Source organism: Engystomops pustulosus, chromosome 11 (assembly GCF_040894005.1).
Source record: "Engystomops pustulosus chromosome 11, aEngPut4.maternal, whole genome shotgun sequence".
Lineage (NCBI taxonomy): Eukaryota > Metazoa > Chordata > Amphibia > Anura > Leptodactylidae > Engystomops > Engystomops pustulosus.
In genome coordinates, this window is record NC_092421.1 from 1,756,688 (window position 1) to 1,784,639 (window position 27,952).

At 40.2% G+C, this 27,952-nt stretch overlaps 1 protein-coding gene across 1 annotated transcript in view; it reads right to left on the bottom strand.

Moving 5' to 3' along the window:
• Positions 1–6,832: 6,832 nt before the first annotated feature.
• LOC140106331 (uncharacterized) overlaps positions 6,833–27,952 on the bottom strand; it is a 52,381-nt gene continuing 31,261 nt past the window's right edge. Inside the window, exons 3-7 of the mRNA XM_072130732.1 lie at positions 17,831–17,944; positions 14,260–14,316; positions 13,206–13,433; positions 9,015–9,131; positions 6,833–7,489 (exon numbers count right to left, since the gene is read on the bottom strand). Of these exons, the coding sequence (XP_071986833.1) occupies positions 7,424–7,489; positions 9,015–9,131; positions 13,206–13,433; positions 14,260–14,316; positions 17,831–17,944 (582 nt within the window). The 3' untranslated portion in view covers positions 6,833–7,423. The remainder of the gene's footprint in view (positions 7,490–9,014; positions 9,132–13,205; positions 13,434–14,259; positions 14,317–17,830; positions 17,945–27,952) is intronic.

Sequence of the window (27,952 nt, forward strand, 5' to 3'; positions counted from 1 at the left end):
TCATATAAAAAGTAGTGATGTTCTATGTGTCACAGAGCCAGAGATACAGCCGCCTGTAGTGTCCCCCCCTCCAGATTCTTAGCCATCAGGCTACAGGGAGAGTTTGCTGCACACAGGAGCTGCTGCACCTCACAGATAATGGAAATATTCACTTTATATGTTACTACATTTTGAGAAGGGATAATATAAACTAATATTCATGTTTTTAACCCTTCACTATGCAGAACTATCTAAGAACACACTTGCTCTCTTATTGCCTTTTATTTCGTGATATTTTTTTTTTTGGAGAAAATTGACTGATACGATGAATATTCCATCCTCTTCCCCTAATGTCGCGACATATTAACACTGCGACCCAGAACGTGTCCATAAAGTTATATGTAACACCAAACACTCACATGTTCTGGAATAAAGGTTTTATTTCCCATCATCCTCCATTACTTACCCCCATGTTATGACGTTCTCACTCATATTCTTGTGAAGCGCGGAGGGCTCTGTTATTGTGCGGATAATACAATGCGTGACTTTTGACGTTTATGGATATATAGTTATTTATTTGGGTTACCCCAATACCCCTTGGTTTAATTCCCAGGTGAAGATGTTTATCATCTCTCTCCTGTCTATATATCCATCTGTCTAGCTATCTATCTCCTATAATCTGACCTATGTCTCACTTTTTCTCTATTTTCAATCAATCTTCTATTTCTCTTCTACTGTATTTCTCCCTCATTTCCATCTCCTGTATATATCACCTCCTGTGTATATCATCTACTTTATATTCTGCATCTAGACATCTCTATCATCTTTCACATTTATCTTCTATCATAATACTTATAATGAATAATTCTTTATTTACATGGCGCACACAGATACCGCAGCGCTGCACTGAGTTGCCAGATCAGTCTCTGTCCCCACGAGGCTCACAATCTATTCAACCTACAAGTAATTTTTTCGAGTGTGGGAGGAAACCGGAGGACCCGGAGGAAACCCACACAAACACAGAGAGAACATACAAACTCTATGCAGATGTTGACCAGCGCTGCAAGGCTGTAGTGCTAAAAATGTTACCATACTAAAAGGAGCCTCTTGCTGACTGTGACTGGTCATAAAATAGTTTTATTTAGGGGCCCCACTTAGTTTTGCCCTGGGCCCCATTTTTTCTAGAACCAGCCCTGCAGACATTGCTTCATGTCCTTCCTGCTTGTATATGTGAATGCTATCCTGAACATTTGGAGACCAGGAGTGAGGACATGAAGTCCAAAGCATGTAGGTTGCTGGGTAATCTCCGTCAGCTCCATAGAGATAGATGGGGCAGTGGGGACATGCGCGGCCGTCCGCTCCATTAATCTCGGGAATCCCCTTTAATGCAAAGTTCTAAGATCCGGAGAGCTGGATCCACCTGTTCTATAGTTCCTGTATCTTCCTGCCTCTGCCAGGGATTTGTGTCCGTGCGCCATGAACATGAGGGGGATACAAAGTGCTGAGCCGGCTTTTTCTATATTTCATACTTTTCCCTCCCCCACTATGAAATTTGATGGCGCTATATAAAGATTATTATTACGTTATATATTTTTTTAGTAATTTATTGTCAGGGTTCGGAGTCAGTGAACCCCCTGGACCACCGCGGGAGATGGTACTAGCCGACACCTGGGACCGGAGTCTAAGTGGCACCCGGTCTTCACCAGAGCCCGACGCTAAGCGGATGGTCTTGCTGTGACAGGGTACCACCAGGTCGCTCCACAGGGGCAACTAGCCCGCGGTGGCAGCCGAGGTCGTGGTACAGAATCAGAGTCCAGGCTCGTGGTCAGGCACAGGCAGGTAGTCAGGGCAGGCAGCAGAGATGCAGAGGTCAGGTCCAGGGTCAGCAACAGAAGATCCAGGCAAGCCAGGTACAGGAACTCCCAGGGAAGCTTTCACTGAGGCTGGTAGATCAAAGATCTGTCAGGGAATGATGGGAGCCACTGGTCTTTATGGAAACCTGGAAGCGTCCAATGCCAATCAGCGATGCACACCCTAGAGAGCGGGGCTGCATACGTGGCCTAGGTTGGACAGGAGCAGGAGTGTGGAGAGGTGAGTGCAGGGCAAAGGACGGGGCAGTGCCGCCATGGAGAGGGGCACAGGAGTTACTGCGATCCGATGTATGAATCGCAGGGACACCCGTGAGAGTAACCCCCTTAAGGATGACTGGCTTCAGGTGAGAGACATGGAAGGAGTTTTGGATGCGCATAGAGGGAGGAAGGTGGAGCTTGTAGGCCAATGGATTGATGCGCTGAAACATCTCAAAGGGACCAAGGAAGCGGGGACCAAGCTTGTAGCTGGGTATCTTCAGCCGGACATATCTGGAAGATAACCACAACTTGTCACCTGGAGAGAAGACAGGAGGAGTCCTGCGCTTCTTATCAGCCTTGGTCTTGGTGCGATCAGTGGCTCAGAGGAGAGACTGGCGGGTTTCTTCCCAAAGGGGTTTGAGGTCCTGCACCAGGTCCTCTACAGAAGGGACCTCAGAGTGAGTTGACAGCGGGCAAGGAGGGAAGGGAATTCGTCCGTAGACAACAAAGACCTGAGCTGCCCCAGAGTCCAGATAGTTATAGGAAAACTCAGCGCATGGTAGCAGAACAGTCCAGTTATCGTGGCGATCTGAGACGAAGTGGCGAAGGTAACAGCCCAAAGTCTGGTTCACCCTTTCTACTTGACCATTCGACTAAGGGTGGTAACTTGCAGCTGGTTACACAAGGAACACCAAAACTTGGACACAAACTGGACCCCTCGGTCAGTCAAGATGTGTAGCGGAAGTCCATGCAACCAGAAGATATGTTGGAAGAACAAACTGGCCAGCCATGGGGAAGACGGAAGAAAAACTTGAAAAACCGGTCCCTCACCACCCAGATGACAGTATTGCCAGAGGAGAGACAAAGATCAGTGATAAATTCGTAGCCACGTGAGACCACGGACGACCGAATATCGGCAATGGAAGTAACAGTCCAGCCGGTTTAAGACAAGAGGCTTTGTAATGGGCACAGGAGGAACAGGATCCCGCGAAATCCCGGACATCTCTGACCAAGTCTTGTCACCAGTAGTTGCGGGAGATGAGGGCCTGTTGAGGGGTGAATGGTGAACTGTTTGTCTGTCTGTGTGTTTGTACCCTTTCGTATTTTTCTCCTCCTGCTGGCCAGCAAACCTTTGTCTCTGCCCACTATTGGTTCAGCAGTCACCACTCGGCATTACCTGATCTTACCTGTGTGTGCAAAACCTGAGCAGAGGGTGAGCTGGGGTTATATAGCCTGTACCTGATTACTGCCAGGTGATGCAGAGCTGAAGCCATGCGGTTTATGTTTGTATTTCTTACTTTGGTTACTTTGTGTATATTGTAAACTCCCCTTTATTTTTATATTGTATATTATATTGTATTGTGGCATTATGTATATTAAGTAAGAAATATATCTTTGTGTGATGTTTGTTGTTAAAGGTGCAACCCAGGGGTGTATCCCTTTAAGGCTCAAGGGAAATAGTTGGGTAATTAATGACACCTGTGTGTACATGGATTGTCTCTAGGTCAGTGTCTCTGGTCTGACCATAGGGGAGCTGCTTAATCCAAGGTAGCTGCAACCGGACCCCTGAATTATCTGCAATTTTGTTCTGTACATTTTATTTTTGCGCAAATAAATGCAAGCCTTTTCTTTGGACCTGAAGCCTGAGTAAAGATTTCTTTTTTTTTTAACGACCAGAAGACCCCACATCTCAACGGAATGTCGCACCCCTGGGTGCCCAGCCAATCACCAAGAATGTCCCCAAGACAGAATCCTCTTCTGGAGAGCAGGTCTGACATACATCTTGCCGGGAGGTAGCTGCCAAAGATCCTCCAGAGCTGCAACAACAATGGGGGTCATTTACTAAGGGCCAGATTCACATTTTCCCGACGTGTTACCCGATTATTTCCGATTTGCGCCAATTTCCCCTGAATTGCCCCGGGATTTTGGCGCACGCGATCAGATTGTGGCGCATCGGCGTGCATTTGGCATGCACGCGACAGAAATCGGGGGGCGTGGCCGAACGAAAACCCGACGAATTCTGAAAAAGCGCCGCATTTAAAAAAAAAAAATCTGTAGCGGAGCTTGCACTTACCTTCACTCAGCCCAGCTCGGTGAACTCCAGTGCGTTCCGATGCTTTTCAGCGCAGCATCGCCACCTGGTGGACGGCGGAGGAACTACCTTAATGAATCCCAGCCGGGCCCGAATCCACCGCAGAGAACGCGCCGCTGGATCGCGAATGGACCGGGTAAGTAAATCTGCCCCAATATGTTCAGGAGAGATGATATGCCGAGGAACTGGCTCCTCTCCAACAACAACCGAAGCCCGGGACAGGGCATCAGCCGTGACATTCTACTCCACAGGACGGAAGTGGATTAACAGATTGAAGCGGGAGAAGAACAACAAGCAACGGGCTTGCCTGGGATTCAGGCGCTGGGATGTCTGCAGGTACAGTAGGTTCTTGTGGTCTGTGTACACACGGTTCAGCTCACCTCCATAATGGGATAGATGCTATATGGAAGCGTGGACACCTGGGCTGGGGCACCAGTAACCAGAGAGGAGAGAAGCAGAGCTTGTCCAGCTCCCAACGACGTGCAAAACATATTTAGTTAAAAAAATCCACTTTATTAGAAAAAATAGATATAAAAACATTAACAGACGTCCATAGTAAAACTGACGCGTTTGTGGGAACCTGGTTTGAAGAGTTAAGATCCAATACACTTCACGAGAGCGCAAGCATCTCGTCCAAGCTCCTCCTCTGGGGGGGGGGCGGGGCACACGTTCTATCGGAATGACGGACAAATGGGAAACATCACAATTATGAACCTCACGGAAATGTCTGGAGAGGCCAGACACAGCAGAGGAGAATGTAAGACTTGACTTTGTAGCATCAGCGATTGTAGCATCCGCAATTCTTTTTTTTAAAGGATCTAATTGTGCAACCCACGTATTGGACTTTACAAAACATGCAGGCAGCTAAATACACTACGTGGTCACTGGAGCAGTTTTGTGTATATGGTAAGATTTCTTAGTGACAAAGGAAAGAAATTGTGTAGTTTTAAATACATATTTACAGATATTACACCGAATGGTTACATATTATTATGGTTACACTGTATCTCTCTCCTGCTCAGGGCAAACAGGGTGAAACAGGAAAAAGTGGACCATGTGGAGCGAGGTTTCCCCCAGGGCTCACCTGCTGTATACACCCAGTACCATGGTGCCGGCAGTGGTGATGGTCCACTGGCTGAAATCCTCAGTAAAAATTGTTGGTTTAGCAGACAGCCAGCTGGATCTATGCCAATACCACCATGCACCAACATCTGCAGGAGACCACCCAGCTGACGCATTGTCATCCGTGTAGATGAATTCTTCATTTAGAGGCACAATGACTGGATTAATTATATTATTCAAGTAATTGGGGCTTGTTACTAAGTGTAGGGCAGTTCTGTATGGACTAGACACCTGCCCATACTGTGACACCACCAGATGACTACCGTATCTAATGCTCAGCATTCTCACTGAAGCCTCCAACCATCACAGCCCTGAGGTCTTCTCGTCCAGTCTAGATGCTACCTTGCCTAAGCAAGACAATGACGCTTGTGCCTGGTAATGTAGTCACATAGATGTAAACTAGATAAACACTTGGGTGCCTCTTACTACAACATTCTCCAACTCAGGCCTAACCCATTGGGGGAGCTGGATTCCCCTGGTGCCGGAGTGTCTGGCTATAGCACGGTCTAGACTTGTCACAGTCGCTTGGACCAGGTGGAACAGTTCCCGTCCATTCCAGGTGGATGGTAGAGGCGAGGCACGTGATGTTAGGGTATCCAGGTATCACACGTGGAAACAAGGTGTAGACCATTGCACTTACAGTCTCTTTATTCCAAGACTTCAATGTAGCAGATGTAACAGGCTGAGGTAGAGGGCCTATCTACCTGTACCCGAGGCAGCCGGTTCGGTGCAGTCTGGTGGAGGAAACTCACAGCCCAGATTCAGGATGTTGGGGCTGGAGAAGGAAGGAGCTGCTTGGGCAGCAAGGTTGAGCGAGGCTCTGTATAGATGGACAGAGCTGCAGGCCGGGCAGAGGGAATTTCCCCTTAGACGAGACAGCAGAACAATCTGGAACTTCCAGCCAGAAACTGTATAAATGACATTTTTCTTCTAGGCGGGGTCTCAGGCATCGACCAATCAGGGACCTCCATGGAGGACAGAATTGACAACGTTAAAACATAACTTGTAATTTGTTAACAAGTAAGTTTTTTATTGTAGAAAAGAAGATAATTCAACACTCAGTTGGACGCTCCGGGATCTTTTGCACAGATCTTCTGTATTCCAACGTTTCCGAGGCCTCTCGATGGGGACGCAGGGCGATAGCGCCAAAGTTCTCTGAGCACATACACTCTACCCCGTGCTACAGGCATAGTGTCATTTCTGATTGTACTACACGTTATCAACCGAAAGATATGTAACAGTAAAGAGTAACAGTAACAGTATATAAATGTCCCGCTAGAAGGAGGAGCTGAATGTGTGTAAAGGATTATCCGCTCCTCACCATTTCATAGGCCGAATGTGAAAGCAGAATGTTTGGCCGACTGATCTCTTCTTCATCCTCACCAACGCTTTGTATGGCTCCCTACGGTGGGTGCCCATCCCCATCTGGTGGGATCCAAAAGGAGGGGGGGTCACGGAGGACACTTGGCTTCTTCCGGGGCATTCAGAGCGATCCCGAGCTGTGTTATTCTATTACTTCTTGCTGTGATACAATTGTTTTATTAATGTACAATACAGAGAGACAAATGGGTTGGTGCCTCAGCAAAGTTCCTTTGTTTATTATCTAATATGCAAATAAAACATTTTTGAACAATAATTACATTTTGAATTAAAAAAGGCAATAAGCAATAATTAAAAATAGTTGTAAGTCCTAAAGGGTTTCTTACTGCTCCAGCTTTCCCCCTCCTCCTGGACGGCGGAAGGGAGCCGCCACTAAGCTTGGATGTCCTGGCCAGGCTCCAGGGTATCCACAAAGATTTTTTCGGAAATAAAGGTTCATCCAGCACCAGGTTAAAAGTATTTTCACATTTTATTCTTCATTTTCTAAAAAAATATTTCTGTACATGATACATTGTAGCTGACACGTTTCGAGCCTTAAAGGCCACGACTATGGACCAGTAAAGGCTCCAAGCGCGTCAGCTTCAATGTATGTATCATGTACGGAAATGAATAAAATGTGAAACTACTTTTAACCCGGTGCTGGATGAACCTTTATTTCCAAAAAATAATTAAAAATAACAGGAATCATAAATACGTGTGGTGGATTATATGAGCGTTTATAAGCCGTTAGCCAAGCAAGGGAATCACCGCTCCTTTTTATGATAGGACTTCATTCTTCCCCTTAGGCAATGATGACGTTATCATAAGCGATTGGGTTTATCAGAGCTTCTTCTTCTACCTCAGTTTTCTGTAAAGAGAGCGAACACTATGATGATGATATGTAATACTAGAGACCTCTCCCCTCCTCACTCCCCCTGCCTTGTCAGCTAACCACCGAGGACACGGGACATTAGAGTCGCCCCCTCCCTGTGACTTGCCAGCCAGCCCCCTGTAGTATATAGCCTGCAGCCTCTGTAGTATATAGCCTGCCAGCCCCCTGTAGTATATAGCCTGCCAGCCCCCTGTAGTATATAGCCTGCCAGCCCCCTGTAGTATATAGCCTGCCAGCCCCCTGTAGTATATAGCCTGCCAGCCCCCTGTAGTATATAGCCTGCCAGCCCCCTCCCTGTGACTTGCCAGCCAGCCCCCTGTAGTATATAGCCTGACAGCCCCCTGTAGTATATAGCCTGACAGCCCCCTGTAGTATACACCCGGCCAGCCCCCACGTAGTATACAGCCAGCCCCCTGTAGTATATAGCCTGCAGCCTCTGTAGTATAAAGCCTGCCAGCCCCCTGTAGTATATAGCCTGCAGCCTCTGTAGTATATAGCCTACCAGCCCCCTCCCTGTGACTTGCCAGCCAGCCCCCTGTAGTATATAGCCTGACAGCCCCCTGTAGTATATAGCCTGACAGCCCCCTATAGTATACAGCCGGCCAGCCCCCTGTAGTATACAGCCAGCCCCCTGTAGTATATAGCCTGCAGCCTCTGTAGTATATAGCCTGCCAGCCCCCTCCCTGTGACTTGCCAGCCCCCTGTAGTATATATCCTGCAGCCCCTGTAGTATACAGCCTGCAGCCCCTGTAGTATACAGCCTGCAGCCCCTGTAGTATACAGCCTGCAGCTCCTGTCCGAAATATATGAGTGTAGAAAAAACCCAAATAGTGTACTCACTGCCGGCACATACACTAGAATGTCAGCGTGCGGCTGTAGTCACAATGCCTGCAATGGACCGCACTTGGCTCCCTGCCAGCAGCATGTGGGGAGTCCTGGGGGAGGGGGAAGCTGCAGCCTGTGTGCGCCTCCCCTCTCCCTACTTCCTGTAATGTGCATTGAGCAGGCAGGGGAGACAGGGGGATGGTGTGGAGTAGAGGAAGAAGGCATGAGGAGACACCAGCACACACAGGTTTCAACTGCCGCTCCCCCAGGACTCACCACATACTGCTGACAGGGAGCCAGGTAATGTGAAATAAACTTATATAAAGTGCTGAAATTAATCAGAATGCTGACAAAGGTATTTTTTAAATCAGCATAGCACAGGCACAAACCCAATATTTAGAAATATGATGCAAGGACTCCCTGTCTGCTGGCTGAGCTTCAGTCATTGTAACAGTTTTTAAATTGCTGGTGTTGCAGTTTGGCCAGTAGAAAGGGAGTCCTCGCATCATATTTCTGTATAATGTAGGGACTCCCATAGTGCAGACCCTGGCATCGGACCAACATACGGGCAGCGTGTTATGAATAGCGGGACCTATTGCCATAGAGTCACTGGATAATGACCAGGGGGCTGTATCACTCCAGTCCTATAGCAAGTTATAAAGTATCGATCACTTACCCCGACTTTGCAGGAAGAGCAAAACGATTTGACTCTGTAGCCCAGACTCAGGATGGAGAGGCAGAGACCCCAGATCATCAGCAGCAGCGTCATGTACACCAAGGCATTCGCTAAAATCTGAAAATGAGAAAAACAACATTATTATTACACATCATGTAATAACACAAAGAGCAAATATCTGAGATCAGCCCCATCCGCATCTCAGCGCTGACCGATCAGGACAAAGGGGGCAATTTACTGACTGCAGACTTCTAGGGCTCCCTGCAGGTTTTGTGTGTTTTTTATATGACATCATTTCACGCAGAAATCTGTATCAATTCCGCTTCATGGTGCAGATTTGTTGCAGATTTGTTGCAGATTTGTTGCAGTCCCATAGACTGTAATGTAAAAAAAACGCATACGCAAAAATCCAAGAGGACGCACAAGAAAAGTTACAGGATGATTATTTTATTATCCGCACTGAGCAACATTTTCGTCCCCCCAAAACACGCATGATCTATATATACTTTTCTAAATCACGTTCACATTAATGCAACTGTATTATGCTGCGGATTTTCCGTAAAATCTGCATGGAATCGACAACGTGTGTAGATAGCCTTAGGGGGTAAGTAGAAGCTGGTAGTGTGTACGTCTGTCCATAATATGCTTGGAATGACGGTGGCTGAGCGGTTAGCATTACAACCTTGCAGCACTGTGGCTTAGTGGTTAGCATTACAGCCTTGCAGCACTGTGGCTTAGTGGTTAGCATTACAGCCTTGCAGCACTGTGGCTTAGTGGTTAGCATTACACCCTTGCAGCACTGTGGCTTAGTGGTTAGCATTACAGCCTTGCATCACTGGGGTTCTGGGTTCAAGTCCCAGGGTAAACATCTGCAAAGAGTTTGTATGTTCTCTCATGGAGTTTGCATGGGTTTCCTCCGGGTGCTCCTTTATTCTTTCGGCCCCTGCCTCACCCCCTACACGTCACCTACCCAGATCCCGCCCGCTTTCGTGAATTCTCGCTGAGCACCAGGCAATCTCGTGCCTGTGCGGTCAGGATATCTCGTACTGTGCACACGGACATGACGATGAAGCGGTGCCGGCCGCAAGGTCCCTGCATTCGACTGCGCATGCGCCACACTACGCTGCTGGTTGGCTACATAGACAGTGAGGCGTTGGGAGCTACGCAAACTACGTAGCTACTCCGAGTAGGCAGCGCAGTGTGGCGCATGCGCAGACAAATGCGGGGGCCTTGCGACCAGCACCTCTTCATCTGCGCATGTTCGTTTGCACAGTACGAGACATGCTGACCGCAGCGAGAATTCAGGACAGGGGGCGGGATCTGGGTTCATGATGTGTGCAGGGAGCGAAAGAATAAAGGTGAGGGCCGGGAATATTCTTTTGAAAATTTGACACACGGAGGAGCCGTTTCCCAAGGGTGGGGGAAGACGACTCCTCTTTAGCTCCGCCCAGGAGCACATCTCATTCATAGGTAATATAGAAGTTATCTTTTGTTCTGTAAAACCGATTTTTCATACAAAAAATGTTTAGCAGTGTACGTGCAATGCTCTATGGAGACGTGGGGGGGGCTAAAAAAAGAGGTCTCCTGGTGACGGGTTCCCTTTAAGGAATGGGCTGTGGAGCTGCATATTGCAGAGAGCTAAGAGCACAGCAGTGTTAGGAAACACCCCCACATGTTTACAGTCCTGCTTCTATGACCAGGGCCGACGCCAGCACTGGGTATACCCGGGGAAGTGTTGGGGCCCAGAGCCACCGGGCCGGACCACATGAAGCTGTACACAAGGAATCCATGGGGGTAAAGGGTGCTGTATCTAATCTATAGGGGGTGAGGGAGTGAGGGGGGGGTTTATATAAAATAATCATGAGGGGGCTGTTTGGGATGATAAACAAGGGAACACCATGTGAGTTCACTGCAAAAGGGCCACTGAGGGTCTGCCGCCCAGGGGCCTGCTGATACCTGGAGCCGACCCTGGCTAAGACAATACCCGGAGATACAAGGTATTATTACACACTTCTCCACACACAGTTCTTTGCAGTCTGCATGGTCAACACTGGAGACACATTCCCCTGGGATTTCCTCCAAGACATTTTTTAGCTCTGCTATGTATTTTTACTTTTTTTTACTTGTTTTAGTTTAGAGCAGCAGGACAGCCCAGTGTTTGGTACTACTACTAGTACTGGTGGTACTACTACTACTACTACTACTACTACTACTACTACTACTACTACTACTACCACTACTACTACCACTACTACCACCACTACCACTACCACTACTACCACTACTACTACTACCACTACTACTACTACCACCACTACTACTACTACCACTACCACTACCACTACTAGCACTACTACTACCACTACTACTACCACTACTACTGCTACTACCACTACCACTACCACTACTACTACCACTACTACTACCACTACTACTACTACCACCACTACCACTACCACTACTACCACCACTACTACTACTACCACTACTACCACCACTACTACTACAACTACTACCACCACTACTACTACCACTACTACTACCACTACTACTACCACCACTACTACCACCACTACCACTACTACTAGCACTACTACTACTACTACTACTACTAGCACTACTACTACTACTAGCACTACTACTACTACTACTACTACTACTAGCACTACTACTACTACTACCACTACTACTACCACTACTACTACTACTACTAGCACTACTACTACTACCACTACTACTACTACTACTACCACTACCACTACTACTACCACTACTACCACTACTACTACTACCACTACTACTACCACTACTACCACCACTACTACTACTACCACTACTACCACTACTACTACTACCACTACTACTACTACTACCACTACTACCACTACTACCACTACTACTACTACTACTAGCACTACTACTACTACTACTAGCACTACTACTACCACTACTACTACCACTACTACTGCTACTACCACTACCACTACCACTACTACTACCACTACTACTACCACTACTACTACTACCACCACTACCACTACCACCACCACTACTACTACTACCACTACTACCACCACTACTACTACAACTACTACCACCACTACTACTACCACTACTACTACCACTACTACTACCACCACTACTACCACCACTACCACTACTACTAGCACTACTACTACTACTACTACTACTAGCACTACTACTACTACTACTAGCACTACTACTACTACTACTACTACTAGCACTACTACTACTACCACTACTACTACCACTACTACTACTACTACTAGCACTACTACTACTACCACTACTACTACTACTACTACCACTACCACTACTACTACCACTACTACCACTACTACTACTACCACTACTACTACCACTACTACCACCACTACTACTACTACCACTACTACCACTACTACTACTACCACTACTACTACTACTACTACCACTACTACCACTACTACCACTACTACTACTACTACTAGCACTACTACTACTACTACTAGCACTACTACTACTACTACTACTACTACTAGCACTACTACCACTACTACTACTACTACTACCACCACTACTACTACTACCACTACTACCACTACTACTACCACTACTACTACTACCACCTACTACTACTACTAGCACTACTACCACTACTACTACTACTACTACTACTACTACCACTACTACTACTACTACTACTACCACTACCACTACTACCACTACTACTACCACTATTACTACTACCACTACTACTACCACTACTACTACTACCACTACTACCACTACCACTACTACCACTACTACTACTACCACTACTACCACTACTACCACTACTAGCACTACTACTACTACTACTACCACTACTACCACTACTACCACTACTAGCACTACTACCACTACTAGCACTACTACTACCACTACCACTACTACCACTAGTAGCACTACTACTGTTGTTGTTATCTACTCGTCTGGGTTTCCCATTGGTTATCTGTCTTCCTGTCAGTTTGTCAGTCTGTCCTGCAGAATATTATATATTTATAGATATAGACTTATTTTTTTGCAATTTTTTTTTTAACTTTTGGTTCTAAAATTAAAATAAAAATAAATATATTTGCCAAAGCCAATATCCCGGGGAGGAATATAACAGATAAGATGTAGAAACGTGAAGCAGAACTCAGCGATCACCTGGTATCTCTGGATCTGATCTCTGCAGGACCTCAGGTCGTAGTCACTCTCATAGTAGTATCCCGAGGACCTGGTGGCTCCATAGTAATCGTTACGTCCATAACGAAGTTTGTCGCAGACTCCATTGTTGAAATTCCAGTTGATCCTTACAGTATCATCAGCGGTCAGGACGATCCCCGCGATGGACTCACCAAGGTTCAGTAAGAGGGAGATGAAGACAAGACCCTTCTATACAAAGGAGAGAAGAAACGGGTGTTTGGGGTGGAGTGTGTACAGCGCTGACCTGACCAGCACCCCGGGGAGACCTCACACCACCAGAGACCTCTGTCCAGATGTTGGAGATGTTCTTAAAGGAAAAAACGATTTAATCCAAACCGACCTTCTTACCTTCTTGTTGCAGTCCGTACCCTGATGCAGGATCAGATTTGGACAGGGCCGGTTCTAGACAAAGTGGGGCCCTGGGCAATTGCCCACTTTGCCTACACATAGCGCCGGCCATAGGAATACCTATGCTAATTACACTTCCTGTGTGGTGCGAATAACAATCTCTCCCTCCCATTGAGCCGGCTCGGGGGAACTCTAGCGCTTGTTCGCTTGTCATCCCCATCGCACAGTTGACTGCTCCTCAGTGTTGCTGTTGGCAGTAGCTTCACTGTGAACAGACAAAAAGCCGATCCCAGGTGGTAACCCACTGACAGCTGCTGTGCACTAAGGGTGATTACCGCACATGCGCTAGACTTCCTGTGAGCTGGGTGACGGGAGGGATTGCTTTCCGCAGCACGCAGGAGGCGTGCATAACTAGCTCAGCAGAGAGCACTGGGTGACGTGCCAGGAGCCCCCAGGCCTAAATACCATCATATAAAAAACTATTTTTTGCAAAACTTACAAAGTTTTATGTCTATTCCAAATAAGTTTCTACATCAGGGTATAGACTGCACCAAGAAGGAGGAGGAGGAACACTTAGATCAAATAGTTGTATGCCAAGTGGTAGATTCCTTTAAGTGTAATTATGGCCCAATGTCTGGCTGATTTGTAGAGAATGGCCGGCACTTACCCAGAATGTTTTTGGAGACTTGTAAGCCATAAGATGCAGCGCTCCAGATATAATGAACTATGAAGAAATAGGAAACAGGTCAGATACTCAGAGCCCGGCACTTGGCCTCCCTCTCCCTAATTTCTTTTGAAATAGCTAAATTTCCAGGACAATTTTCAGGAAAAGGACCGGAGATGGGGAGTTGTGGGTCCCCCGTGTAGTACATTACTATTTATCAGAACATCTTCTTATATAAATTGGACGACCCAACATTCTTCTTATACATCGGGGATGGAAATCAAAAAGTTATTTCTGGATCCCACACAATATAACCCAATGCTCTGGGCAAGGGCTTCACCGGAGTCTCTACCCCAGGACTTGGTCCAGTGAGTTCCATCAGAGAGATCTGGGATGTGTACAGGGAGTCTCTCCGTATCCTCACTAAACTCTTCCATGATTTCTCTTATCCTCAGTCATTCTTCGAGTATTGAGGGGAATGCAACTTCTGGTAAGTTTTGGAGATGAAAGTCAGCTGAATTACAGTATTGATGCCTCATCCTTGGATTTCAAGCTCTTTAAGGACCCAACGGTTGAGAGGTCGCACTGCAAATAGTTCCAAAACGACTTTACATCTCCCCCCACAATGTTTGATGGACATTTGTTGGTCTAGTTTGGGGTCTCACTGACACATTTTGGGGTTCACTGGCTGACAAGAACCTTTCTGTACACTGGACATCAAAATTAGAGAACAATGGATAATTACTTCAATATTCCAGAAATCATGTCTGGAATCTCCATTAATTAAAATTGGATGTTTTTTTTTGTAAGGGGTCACCTGCCACTAGAGCAGCGTTTTACAAAATGACCACAGGATATAAAACCTTTATTTCGCCAAAAGCGACGACGACGACGACGATAATTAGAGAACAGCAATGACTGTAGCAGAGAGAAAGATTAGAACCACATTTTCTGAAGGTTCCACCAGTCACCAGTCGGGGGCGTCAAGGACTTTGCTTTGTGTTGACTTCAGCCCCGGCCACAGGACCTCACGGGTCTCTCACTCAGATCTGCTGGGATCTGCTCGGCTCTTCTTCCAGTCTCTTCCACAGTTCTGTGACTGCTGTGGGTTTCTTGGCCAATAACTTCATCAGCAAAGATTTCAAGAGGTTTTCTATTGGGTTTAGGTCAGGATCATGGGCTGTCCATTACTTCGTATAAATGTTTTCTGTATCAAGGGGCTGCTTTACCTGTTTTGCTGTGTGATGGGGGCATTGCCCTACATGAAAATTGCTGCTGATTGCATGATGAACGCAAGGAAGGAATCAAGTGTTGTTGAATGTAGATGTAGTCCAGCTCCTGCTTCAGAAAACATTCCCCAAACCATGACACTTCCTCCTCCACCATTCACTTTTCATTGACTTCTTTATAGACTTTGGGTTCAGCCTTTCCCCAGTTTAATGATGAATAAAATGTTTCCCATGAGAGCAAAATAAACCTGTTTGATCTGTAGATCATGTCTGCTCTGTCCACACAACATGCTCCCCAGTCTAACATTTTTATTCTTTCTGCTCATGAGAGTTTTGCTCACTGCAGAGTCGGCTTTCAGTCCAAAAAAAAAAAACTCTTAACATTGAGACACTATATAAAGAGACAGATCCTTAACCTGTTCAGTTCTCGACTGGTGAGCAATTCCAGCTGCAATGTAGAAACAATTTCCCATGGAGATTCTCCGCATTATCCTGTCCTCTCTTCCATTTGTCTTCCGGGAGAGGTCAGCCTTCTTGGGCGACCTCTAAAGCTCCGATAGAAAAATAGTAGACGCTAAACCATCTCTGTGAGAAACATGTGACTTCTTGGGTCGATAACACTCTTGGGGCCACATTTATCACTTTTGTGCGCCTAAGTGTAGTAGTTGCGCCTAAATTCTGTCGCACTGTTTTCCAGAATTATCACAAGCTACAACCATCTGTGATAAGTATATTTTCTGCCTCTTATTAATCACTTTACTTTAACACAGTTTAGGCGCAATTTTGGCGCAGTTTAGGCGCAATGTTAGATTCAGGCAGTTACATGTGATCCTGCTACAAGCTCCTCTCTGCTTCTCCCACAGCCCAGAATGAAGATAACACTCACAGCAGCACCCAGGTGTGTGACACCCAGCACCCAGTGACCTCCTCAGCAGCACCCTGGTGTGTGACACCCTGCACCCAGTGACCTCCTCAGCAGCACTCAGGTGTGTGACACCCTGCACCCAGTGACCTCCTCAGCAGCACCCAGGTGTGTGACACCCAGCACCCAGTGACCTCCTCAGCAGCACCCAGGTGTGTGACACCCAGCACCCAGTGACCTCCTCAGCAGCACCCAGGTGTGTGACACCCAGCACCCAGTGACCTCCTCAGCAGCACCCAGGTGTGTGACACCCAGCACCCAGTGACCTCCTCAGCAGCACCCAGGTGTGTGACACCCAGCACCCAGTGACCTCCTCAGCAGGGGCTTCTCCTGGAGGGGATCCCCCAGTGCTGGTCTCCTGCTGCACCCCTGTAATTCTGCACAGTATCCCCCTCAGATACACTGGTGATACTGTGCAGAATTACATGGGGGACACTTGTTTGTAGTATCTGCAAACTTCTGCAAACTTGTGCAAACTTCTCTTGCTCTTGCTGTGAGCTCAGGATTCTGCAGAATATTTTGTAAATAGAAGGTGATGAACTGTAAATAGAGTCTGCAGCTCCTGTCTGTAATGTATCTAATGTATCTATTATATGTTCCAGTGTCTGCAGTGTATCTAATGTATCTATTATATGTTCTAGTGTCTGTAATGTATCTAATGTATCTATTATCTGTTCCAGTGTCTGGCTGAGCTTTGCTGCTAGAAATGAGCTCTTCTGCAAAGGGTCTCAGTGCTTTCTTCTCAGATAACGCCACCTTCGGGCTGGAGTGTTTTTGCGCCCGTTTTTGCGCCTAAATGCAAACGTTGCAAGTGATGAATATCATTAGGCGCAGCAAAACATCTGGATTGGTAAGATAGATGAGGGAAAGCTGCTTATTTGTGCTGCACGGCTAGTTTGGCGTTTAATCGCAAAAATGGCGCAAAAACGGTGCGCCTGAATGAAAAGCGCAAAAACAACAGAAAAAACGAGTGATAAATGTGGCCCTTGATGTTTTTCAGACTTAATCATGAACACAACCGTGCGGTTTGATGACCGTTTTTGGCCAGGTGGAAAGGGTGGGAAGACACAACACCTGTGGTTAGGTGAAGAATGACTTTTGTCATGTCTTCCAATCACTGCTGGCCGCTGGGATGGTGCCCAACTGCTTCCAGCTCCAGGAAGTCTAATCCATGTTCTGGATGGGAAAAAGTTGTTTGACCCCAACAATCAACATGTTTTTATTTAGTTCTCTAATTATTTCAGTGTAAGGCAGGGCCATGTATTAGTAGGGGCGAAGACTTTCCTGTCCATCCGAAAATAAGGACAGAGCAACAAAGAAAACTACTGATAGATGATAGGAAATGTACCGGGGCAAGAATATGGAAAGAGACCTTCAATGTTATCACCCCTTAATCATATAGTCACATCCTAGTGATACCTACCGAAAATCCAAACCAGAAGTGCAGTCCTGTATAGAACATGTTCAAGTTCCATTGTAGAATCCGTACAATAACAGCAAACATCACCGAGACCAGACCCAGGGAGCAATAGGCAGCCTGATGGAGGGAAGCACGTGCCATTATATATATATGTAACAAGTGTGTGTATAACATGTGTGCCATTATATATATATGTAACAAGTGTGTGTATAACATGTGTGCCATTATATATATATATGTAACAAGTGCATGTATAACATGTGTGCCATTATATATATATGTAACAAGTGCGTGTATAACATGTGTGCCATTATATATATATATGTAACAAGTGCATGTATAACATGTGTGCCATTATATATATATGTAACAAGTGTGTGTATAACATGTGTGCCATTATATATATATATGTAACAAGTGCATGTATAACATGTGTGCCATTATATATATATATATATGTAACAAGTGCGTGTATAACATGTGTGCCATTATATATATATATGTAACAAGTGCATGTATAACATGTGTGCCATTATATATATATGTAACAAGTGCGTGTATAACATGTGTGCCATTATATATATATGTAACAAGTGCATGTATAACATGTGTGCCATTATATATATATATGTAACAAGTGCATGTATAACATGTGTGCCATTATATATATATATGTAACAAGTGCGTGTATAACATGTGTGCCATTATATATATATATGTAACAAGTGCGTGTATAACATGTGTGCCATTATATATATATATGTAACAAGTGCGTGTATAACATGTGTGCCATTATATATATATATATGTAACAAGTGCGTGTATAACATGTGTGCCATTATATATATATGTAACAAGTGCATGTATAACATGTGTGCCATTATATATATATATGTAACAAGTGCATGTATAACATGTGTGCCATTATATACATATATGTAACAAGTGCGTGTATAACATGTGTGCCATTATATATATATATGTAACAAGTGCATGTATAACATGTGTGCCATTATATATATATATGTAACAAGTGCGTGTATAACATGTGTGCCATTATATATATATATATATGTAACAAGTGCGTGTATAACATGTGTGCCATTATATATATATATGTAACAAGTGCGTGTATAACATGTGTGCCATTATATATATATATGTAACAAGTGCATGTATAACATGTGTGCCATTATATATATATATATGTAACAAGTGCATGTATAACATGTGTGCCATTATATATATATATGTAACAAGTACGTGTATAACATGTGTGCCATTATATATATATGTAACAAGTGCATGTATAACATGTGTGCCATTATATATATATGTAACAAGTGCATGTATAACATGTGTGCCATTATATATATATATGTAACAAGTGCATGTATAACATGTGTGCCATTATATATATATATGTAACAAGTGCGTGTATAACATGTGTGCCATTATATATATATATGTAACAAGTGCGTGTATAACATGTGTGCCATTATATATATATATATGTAACAAGTGCGTGTATAACATGTGTGCCATTATATATATATGTAACAAGTGCGTGTATAACATGTGTGCCATTATATATATATGTAACAAGTGCGTGTATAACATGTGTGCCATTATATATATATATATATGTAACAAGTGCATGTATAACATGTGTGCCATTATATATATATGTAACAAGTGCGTGTATAACATGTGTGCCATTATATATATATATGTAACAAGTGCATGTATAACATGTGTGCCATTATATATATATGTAACAAGTGCGTGTATAACATGTGTGCCATTATATATATATATGTAACAAGTGCATGTATAACATGTGTGCCATTATATATATATATGTAACAAGTGCGTGTATAACATGTGTGCCATTATATATATATATGTAACAAGTGCGTGTATAACATGTGTGCCATTATATATATATATGTAACAAGTGCGTGTATAACATGTGTGCCATTATATATATATATGTAACAAGTGCGTGTATAACATGTGTGCCATTATATACATATCTAACAAGTGCGTGTATAACATGTGTGCCATTATATATATATATGTAACAAGTGCATGTATAACATGTGTGCCATTATATATATATATATGTAACAAGTGCATGTATAACATGTGTGCCATTATATATATATGTAACAAGTGCGTGTATAACATGTGTGCCATTATATATATATATGTAACAAGTGCGTGTATAACATGTGTGCCATTATATATATATATGTAACAAGTGCGTGTATAACATGTGTGCCATTATATATATATATATGTAACAAGTACGTGTATAACATGTGTGCCATTATATATATATATATGTAACAAGTGCGTGTATAACATGTGTGCCATTATATATATATATATGTAACAAGTACGTGTATAACATGTGTGCCATTATATATATATATGTAACAAGTGCGTGTATAACATGTGTGCCATTATATATATATATGTAACAAGTGCGTGTATAACATGTGTGCCATTATATATATATATGTAACAAGTGCGTGTATAACATGTGTGCCATTATATATATATGTAACAAGTGCATGTATAACATGTGTGCCATTATATATATATGTAACAAGTGCGTGTATAACATGTGTGCCATTATATATATATGTAACAAGTGCGTGTATAACATGTGTGCCATTATATATATATATGTAACAAGTGCGTGTATAACATGTGTGCCATTATATATATATGTAACAAGTGCATGTATAACATGTGTGCCATTATATATATATGTAACAAGTGCGTGTATAACATGTGTGCCATTATATATATATGTAACAAGTGCGTGTATAACATGTGTGCCATTATATATATATGTAACAAGTGCGTGTATAACATGTGTGCCATTATATATATATATGTAACAAGTGCATGTATAACATGTGTGCCATTATATATATATGTAACAAGTGCATGTATAACATGTGTGCCATTATATATATATGTAACAAGTGCGTGTATAACATGTGTGCCATTATATATATATGTAACAAGTGCGTGTATAACATGTGTGCCATTATATATATATATATGTAACAAGTGCATGTATAACATGTGTGCCATTATATATATATATATGTAACAAGTGCGTGTATAACATGTGTGCCATTATATATATATATGTAACAAGTGCGTGTATAACATGTGTGCCATTATATATATATGTAACAAGTGCATGTATAACATGTGTGCCATTATATATATATATGTAACAAGTGCGTGTATAACATGTGTGCCATTATATATATATATATGTAACAAGTGCGTGTATAACATGTGTGCCATTATATATATATATGTAACAAGTGCATGTATAACATGTGTGCCATTATATATATATATGTAACAAGTGCGTGTATAACATGTGTGCCATTATATATATATATGTAACAAGTGCATGTATAACATGTGTGCCATTATATATATATATGTAACAAGTGCATGTATAACATGTGTGCCATTATATATATATATGTAACAAGTGCATGTATAACATGTGTGCCATTATATATATATGTAACAAGTGCATGTATAACATGTGTGCCATTATATATATATGTAACAAGTGCATGTATAACATGTGTGCCATTATATATATATGTAACAAGTGCGTGTATAACATGTGTGCCATTATATATATATGTAACAAGTGCATGTATAACATGTGTGCCATTATATATATATATATGTAACAAGTGCATGTATAACATGTGTGCCATTATATATATATGTAACAAGTGCGTGTATAACATGTGTGCCATTATATATATATATGTAACAAGTGCATGTATAACATGTGTGCCATTATATATATATATATGTAACAAGTGCATGTATAACATGTGTGCCATTATATATATATATGTAACAAGTGCGTGTATAACATGTGTGCCATTATATATATATGTAACAAGTGCATGTATAACATGTGTGCCATTATATATATATATATATGTAACAAGTGCGTGTATAACATGTGTGCCATTATATATATATATATGTAACAAGTGCGTGTATAACATGTGTGCCATTATATATATATATGTAACAAGTGCGTGTATAACATGTGTGCCATTATATATATATATGTAACAAGTGCATGTATAACATGTGTGCCATTATATATATATATGTAACAAGTGCATGTATAACATGTGTGCCATTATATATATATATGTAACAAGTGCATGTATAACATGTGTGCCATTATATATATATATATATATGTAACAAGTGCATGTATAACATGTGTGCCATTATATATATATATATGTAACAAGTGCATGTATAACATGTGTGCCATTATATATATATGTAACAAGTGCGTGTATAACATGTGTGCCATTATATATATATATGTAACAAGTGCATGTATAACATGTGTGCCATTATATATATATATATATGTAACAAGTGCATGTATAACATGTGTGCCATTATATATATATATGTAACAAGTGCGTGTATAACATGTGTGCCATTATATATATATATGTAACAAGTGCATGTATAACATGTGTGCCATTATATATATATATGTAACAAGTGCGTGTATAACATGTGTGCCATTATATATACATATCTAACAAGTGCGTGTATAACATGTGTGCCATTATATATATATGTAACAAGTGCGTGTATAACATGTGTGCCATTATATATATATATGTAACAAGTGCGTGTATAACATGTGTGCCATTATATACATATATGTAACAAGTGCGTGTATAACATGTGTGCCATTATATATATATATGTAACAAGTGCGTGTATAACATGTGTGCCATTATATATATATATGTAACAAGTGCGTGTATAACATGTGTGCCATTATATATATATGTAACAAGTGCGTGTATAACATGTGTGCCATTATATATATATATATGTAACAAGTGCATGTATAACATGTGTGCCATTATATATATATATATGTAACAAGTGCGTGTATAACATGTGTGCCATTATATATATATATGTAACAAGTGCGTGTATAACATGTGTGCCATTATATATATATATATATGTAACAAGTGCATGTATAACATGTGTGCCATTATATATATATATATGTAACAAGTGCATGTATAACATGTGTGCCATTATATATATATATGTAACAAGTGCGTGTATAACATGTGTGCCATTATATATATATATGTAACAAGTGCGTGTATAACATGTGTGCCATTATATATATATATATGTAACAAGTGCGTGTATAACATGTGTGCCATTATATATACATATCTAACAAGTGCGTGTATAACATGTGTGCCATTATATATATATATGTAACAAGTGCATGTATAACATGTGTGCCATTATATATATATGTAACAAGTGCGTGTATAACATGTGTGCCATTATATACATATCTAACAAGTGCGTGTATAACATGTGTGCCATTATATATATATGTAACAAGTGCGTGTATAACATGTGTGCCATTATATATATATATATAACAAGTGCGTGTATAACATGTGTGCCATTATATACATATCTAACAAGTGCGTGTATAACATGTGTGCCATTATATATATATGTAACAAGTGCATGTATAACATGTGTGCCATTATATACATATCTAACAAGTGCGTGTATAACATGTGTGCCATTATATATATATATGTAACAAGTGCGTGTATAACATGTGTGCCATTATATATATATATGTAACAAGTGCGTGTATAACATGTGTGCCATTATATACATATATCTAACAAGTGCGTGTATAACATGTGTGCCATTATATATATATATCTAACAAGTGCGTGTATAACATGTGTGCCATTATATACATATCTAACAAGTGCGTGTATAACATGTGTGCCATTATATACATATATGTAACAAGTGCGTGTATAACATGTGTGCCATTATATATATATATGTAACAAGTGCATGTATAACATGTGTGCCATTATATATATATATGTAACAAGTGCATGTATAACATGTGTGCCATTATATATATATATGTAACAAGTGCATGTATAACATGTGTGCCATTATATACATATATGTAACAAGTGCGTGTATAACATGTGTGCCATTATATATATATATGTAACAAGTGCGTGTATAACATGTGTGCCATTATATATATATGTAACAAGTGCATGTATAACATGTGTGCCATTATATATATATATATGTAACAAGTGCATGTATAACATGTGTGCCATTATATATATATATATATGTAACAAGTGCGTGTATAACATGTGTGCCATTATATATATATATATGTAACAAGTGCATGTATAACATGTGTGCCATTATATATATATATGTAACAAGTGCGTGTATAACATGTGTGCCATTATATATATATATATGTAACAAGTGCATGTATAACATGTGTGCCATTATATATATATATGTAACAAGTGCATGTATAACATGTGTGCCATTATATATATATATGTAACAAGTGCGTGTATAACATGTGTGCCATTATATATATATATGTAACAAGTGCGTGTATAACATGTGTGCCATTATATATATATATGTAACAAGTGCGTGTATAACATGTGTGCCATTATATATATATATATGTAACAAGTGCGTGTATAACATGTGTGCCATTATATATATATATGTAACAAGTGCATGTATAACATGTGTGCCATTATATATATATATGTAACAAGTGCGTGTATAACATGTGTGCCATTATATATATACATATGTAACAAGTGCATGTATAACATGTGTGCCATTATATATATATATATATATATGTAACAAGTGCATGTATAACATGTGTGCCATTATATATATATATATGTAACAAGTGCATGTATAACATGTGTGCCATTATATATATATATATGTAACAAGTGCATGTATAACATGTGTGCCATTATATATATATATATGTAACAAGTGCATGTATAACATGTGTGCCATTATATATATATATGTAACAAGTGCGTGTATAACATGTGTGCCATTATATATATATATATGTAACAAGTGCGTGTATAACATGTGTGCCATTATATATATATATATATGTAACAAGTGCATGTATAACATGTGTGCCATTATATATATATATGTAACAAGTGCGTGTATAACATGTGTGCCATTATATATATATATGTAACAAGTGCGTGTATAACATGTGTGCCATTATATATATATGTAACAAGTGCATGTATAACATGTGTGCCATTATATATATATATATGTAACAAGTGCGTGTATAACATGTGTGCCATTATATATATATATATGTAACAAGTGCATGTATAACATGTGTGCCATTATATATATATATATGTAACAAGTGCGTGTATAACATGTGTGCCATTATATATATATATATGTAACAAGTGCGTGTATAACATGTGTGCCATTATATATATATATGTAACAAGTGCGTGTATAACATGTGTGCCATTATATATATATATAACAAGTGCATGTATAACATGTGTGCCATTATATATATATATGTAACAAGTGCGTGTATAACATGTGTGCCATTATATATATATATGTAACAAGTGCGTGTATAACATGTGTGCCATTATATATATATATATGTAACAAGTGCGTGTATAACATGTGTGCCATTATATATATATATATGTAACAAGTGCGTGTATAACATGTGTGCCATTATATATATATATGTAACAAGTGCGTGTATAACATGTGTGCCATTATATATATATATGTAACAAGTGCATGTATAACATGTGTGCCATTATATATATATATGTAACAAGTGCGTGTATAACATGTGTGCCATTATATATATATATGTAACAAGTGCGTGTATAACATGTGTGCCATTATATATATATATGTAACAAGTGCGTGTATAACATGTGTGCCATTATATATATATATGTAACAAGTGCATGTATAACATGTGTGCCATTATATATATATATGTAACAAGTGCATGTATAACATGTGTGCCATTATATATATATATGTAACAAGTGCGTGTATAACATGTGTGCCATTATATATATATATGTAACAAGTGCATGTATAACATGTGTGCCATTATATATATATATATGTAACAAGTGCATGTATAACATGTGTGCCATTATATATATATATGTAACAAGTGCGTGTATAACATGTGTGCCATTATATATATATATATATATATATATGTAACAAGTGCATGTATAACATGTGTGCCATTATATATATATATATATATATGTAACAAGTGCATGTATAACATGTGTGCCATTATATACATATGTAACAAGTGCATGTATAACATGTGTGCCATTATATACATATGTAACAAGTGCATGTATAACATGTGTGCCATTATATACATATGTAACAAGTGCATGTATAACATGTGTGCCATTATATATATATATATGTAACAAGTGCATGTATAACATGTGTGCCATTATATACATATGTAACAAGTGCATGTATAACATGTGTGCCATTATATACATATGTAACAAGTGCATGTATAACATGTGTGCCATTATATACATATGTAACAAGTGCATGTATAACATGTGTGCCATTATATATATATATATGTAACAAGTGCATGTATAACATGTGTGCCATTATATACATATGTAACAAGTGCATGTATAACATGTGTGCCATTATATATATACATATGTAACAAGTGCATGTATAACATGTGTGCCATTATATATATATATATATGTAACAAGTGCATGTATAACATGTGTGCCATTATATATATATATATGTAACAAGTGCGTGTATAACATGTGTGCCATTATATATATATATATGTAACAAGTGCATGTATAACATGTGTGCCATTATATATATATATGTAACAAGTGCGTGTATAACATGTGTGCCATTATATATATATATATGTAACAAGTGCGTGTATAACATGTGTGCCATTATATATATATATATGTAACAAGTGCGTGTATAACATGTGTGCCATTATATATATATATATGTAACAAGTGCGTGTATAACATGTGTGCCATTATTATATATATATATGTAACAAGTGCGTGTATAACATGTGTGCCATTATATATATATGTAACAAGTGCGTGTATAACATGTGTGCCATTATATATATATATGTAACAAGTGCGTGTATAACATGTGTGCCATTATATATATATGTAACAAGTGCATGTATAACATGTGTGCCATTATATATATATATATATGTAACAAGTGCGTGTATAACATGTGTGCCATTATATATATATGTAACAAGTGCGTGTATAACATGTGTGCCATTATATATATATATGTAACAAGTGCGTGTATAACATGTGTGCCATTATATATATATATGTAACAAGTGCGTGTATAACATGTGTGCCATTATATATATATATGTAACAAGTGCGTGTATAACATGTGTGCCATTATATATATATGTAACAAGTGCGTGTATAACATGTGTGCCATTATATATATATATGTAACAAGTGCGTGTATAACATGTGTGCCATTATATATATATATATGTAACAAGTGCGTGTATAACATGTGTGCCATTATATATATATATGTAACAAGTGCGTGTATAACATGTGTGCCATTATATATATATATGTAACAAGTGCGTGTATAACATGTGTGCCATTATATATATATATGTAACAAGTGCGTGTATAACATGTGTGCCATTATATATATATATGTAACAAGTGCGTGTATAACATGTGTGCCATTATATATATATATATGTAACAAGTGCGTGTATAACATGTGTGCCATTATATATATATATGTAACAAGTGCATGTATAACATGTGTGCCATTATATATATATGTAACAAGTGCGTGTATAACATGTGTGCCATTATATATATATGTAACAAGTGCATGTATAACATGTGTGCCATTATATATATATATGTAACAAGTGCATGTATAACATGTGTGCCATTATATATATATGTAACAAGTGCGTGTATAACATGTGTGCCATTATATATATATATCTAACAAGTGCGTGTATAACATGTGTGCCATTATATATATATATGTAACAAGTGCGTGTATAACATGTGTGCCATTATATATATATATGTAACAAGTGCGTGTATAACATGT